The 3,026-nt window shown below is 34.5% G+C and overlaps 1 protein-coding gene across 1 annotated transcript; it reads left to right on the forward strand.

The window, feature by feature from the left end:
• Positions 1-204: 204 nt before the first annotated feature.
• LOC145131967 (protein PHYLLO, chloroplastic-like) lies at positions 205-2,469 on the forward strand. Its single transcript, XM_079066611.1, has 6 exons — positions 205-226; positions 312-391; positions 473-565; positions 644-1,186; positions 2,138-2,290; positions 2,455-2,469. The coding sequence occupies exons 1-6, from the start codon at positions 205-207 to the stop codon at positions 2,467-2,469; spliced, it is 906 nt and encodes a 301-aa protein (XP_078922737.1).
• The last annotated feature ends 557 nt before the right edge of the window (positions 2,470-3,026 follow it).

The following is a 3,026-nucleotide window of genomic DNA, read 5'->3' on the forward strand; positions in this document are numbered from 1 at the left end:
TTTCTTTACCCTTCTTCATAAAATGATTATGTATTCTTTCTTTACCCTTCTCCATTTCTTTATCATATTTCTTTTTATAAATTGGTCTTTTTAGATGGAATCAGAGAGGTTGCTAAGAAAGGAATTGACCGGAATGATGCTAACAATTGGGTTGTTGAGGTTCAGAACATGCTTAAGAAATATGCACATAAAGTGTTTGTAGAAATGCCAAATAGAGAAAAAAAAGGTGGTGAAGTTTTTCTCGTATCTATATATTCTTCTTGTTAATCATTTTGAATATTTCCCTTACCTTACTAATCTTGTGTATGTAGGCAATAAGCAGAGAGGATGTCAAAAACCAGCTGTGGTTTTAACCTCATCAGGCACCGCAGTTTCAAATCTTTTACGTGTTGTAAAAGTCTATAAAAAATCATAATTTTTTACCCTTTTCCATTTTTTATAAAAAGGTGGATAATTTACACTTTACAGGTAGTGGAAGCTTCTCAAGATTTTTACCTCTTCTATTACTCATAGCAGATCGCCCCCTGCGCTTCTAGATACTGGAGCCAACCAAGCAGTTAATCAAGTATGTTAATTAATAATTAATGATTATTATTTATTAGTTTATTTTCTAAATATTCATTTTTAAATATTTTTTTTCTAGGTTAACATATTTGGGTCATTTATGAGGCAAATTTTCAATCTTTCTGTACCCACAGATGAAATTTCTACAAGAATAGTTCTAACAACTTTTGAATCTGTTGTAAATCATTCCACGTCATCACCTTGTGGACCTGTACATATCAATTGTCCTTTAAGGGAGCCTCTAGAAAACACACCAAAAGAATGGAGTCAAAGTTGTTTAAAAGGATTAGAGTTTTGGGTATCAAGTAGTCAACCATTTACAAACTATTTCCAACCCTATAACTCTTTCACACATGGTGATGTGGCAGATATGTTAGGTATAATAAAAGGTGCAAAACATGGGATACTGCTAATTGGTGCGATTTTTAAAGTGGGTGATATGTGGGTATCTTTATTATTAGCTAAGCACCTTAAATGGCCAATTTTATCTGGTTTAAGGTTGAGAAAATATAAAAATTCTCTTTTGAAACTCAACGAGGGTATTCTTTTTGTTGATCATTTGGATCATTTGCTACTTTCTCCTGAAGTCAGAAATTGGATAAATCCAGATGTTATTCTTTTGGTATAGTTAGAGAAAACATACTGGTCAGGTCAACTTAATTTGTTTGACTTTTTGACTTATATAAAACCTAGGGGCTAAATTTTGCATCACATCCAAACGGTTTCCTTCATATGTTTTTTTTTAAATAAAACATTTATTGGGTTGGTTTCAGTCTCTTGTGATGTCACCATAGATCAAGAGTGAGAAGAAAGTACGTTCCATCCTTGAAACTATATGCAGCAGTTCAAACAGGCAAGTTGTCATATAAATTATAATATAATTTCCATCTTCATCATCTCACTGACTAAAATTAACTAGTTTAAGTCTTATACTTGAAGAAACAAACAAACAATATCCCTTCCCTTACCCTATATTGGGTTCAAGAAACGAGGTCCAGTCCCCATTGTGTATGTAGGTATTCCTGGTACAATGAATGAATCCTCTGGCATGTGATTTGTTACCCTATCCATTAAGAATAATCAAGTGGCCAGACTATTTGGTAAAACTTGTCTTTTTCATGAATAGAATTTTGGATACATACAGCCACAGGATATGGGTGTTGGTATTCAACATTAAGATTGTTGTAGAGTACAAACAGTCAACAACACAATTGAATAAGACAAAAAAAAGGAATGGAGGTTCTTCAGTACCCCCTCCCACCCCAATCGGCTTGTTTGTTTATCTGATCCAACTGAATAACAGTTTTTCATGAGATTGGATTTGGGTATTGTTGTGCAGCACGTTCTGGAAAACAGAGGATGATGGAGGAATGAGCAGCTTGGGTGGTGATGATAACACTCATCCTTATGTCTCCTTCACCATTAATCTTATATGAGCCTTGTGTTGTCACCATTCTTCTCGGTTTCAACTCATTAATCTCTTCTGTATTTTAAGTTGTATTAATTCACTCATGAATTTTGCTTCATCCCGACCCTATTTTTTTATGCTCGTTATACTTGTTAATTGTTTTAGGAAGATGCAAAACGGGCACTAGATTCAACTTCAACTCCAACTCCAACTCATTCAGAATCAGAACATGTGCATGTCAATGATCATAACTCCGACCCACTTGTCTTGTATGGTGAGTTGAGTAGTAGTAGTAGTAGGCTTTTTATGGTTAATTTGGTAAATTTAATATAACAGAGTTATAGATGAATCCTGACATAAGATGTAAAAGGGTTAGTTTGGAAAATGTTTGAAACTTTTAATGGTTTGATTCTTTGTGGTTAAAAATTTAAAATTTTATTTTTATTTATTATATTAAAATTTTAAAATAGTTTTAATTTCAGATGACTGATGAGTGAGCGTTTTACGACACGCATTGCGTGTCGTAAAAGGCTGTTTTGTAGTAGTGAACCTCAAAAATGCTAAGATCTACAATCCCTAGCTTCTAGAGTAGCTCATACTCTCAAGCATGACTTAAGGGACCTTAAAATGCACAAAAACAAGCCCTAATTATATCTATCATAATGAACTATCAAGCTCCAACCACAGCAATGCAACTTCTAAGATTTCTTCTTCCTTCAAGATCACCAAAAACACTCTCAAAGATCACTTACAAACTCAAAACACTCAAAAGGCAATTACGGTTTCGTTCTCAGGGTTTGGAGAGGTGGAGGCTGGTCATCAGAAGGTTCATGGGCAACTTAAGGTGTTTAAATATGGCTTAAACCCTAAAAATTAGGCTTGTCCCAGATGGTCGTACGCCCTGTGTACTCCACGTACGCCCCGCTAGGGACCAAAATGCAAGAATTTTTAAGTTAAGGGCAAAAAGGAAAAATACCTGAAATGCAAATGATACAATTTTACCCCACTTGAGTTAGACTTCGTCCTCGAAGTCCATGGTTACGAAGAATTTTGG

This window comes from Lactuca virosa, chromosome 8 (assembly GCF_052849685.1).
Source record: "Lactuca virosa cultivar CGN04683 chromosome 8, Lactuca_virosa_CGN04683_v6, whole genome shotgun sequence".
Taxonomy (NCBI): Eukaryota; Viridiplantae; Streptophyta; class Magnoliopsida; order Asterales; family Asteraceae; genus Lactuca; species Lactuca virosa.

What these genes read in the sequence shown, in the direction of transcription:
- LOC145131967 (XM_079066611.1), top strand. Translation starts at nt 205, where the DNA reads ATGCCAAATAGAGAAAAAAAAG. An exon ending in GCCAAATAGAGAAAAAAAAG is followed by an intron (nt 227 to 311) that starts GTGGTGAAGTTT and finishes TTGTGTATGTAG; the next exon opens with GCAATAAGCAGAGAGGATGT. An exon ending in ATCCAGATGTTATTCTTTTG is followed by an intron (nt 1,187 to 2,137) that starts GTATAGTTAGAG and finishes TAATTGTTTTAG; the next exon opens with GAAGATGCAAAACGGGCACT.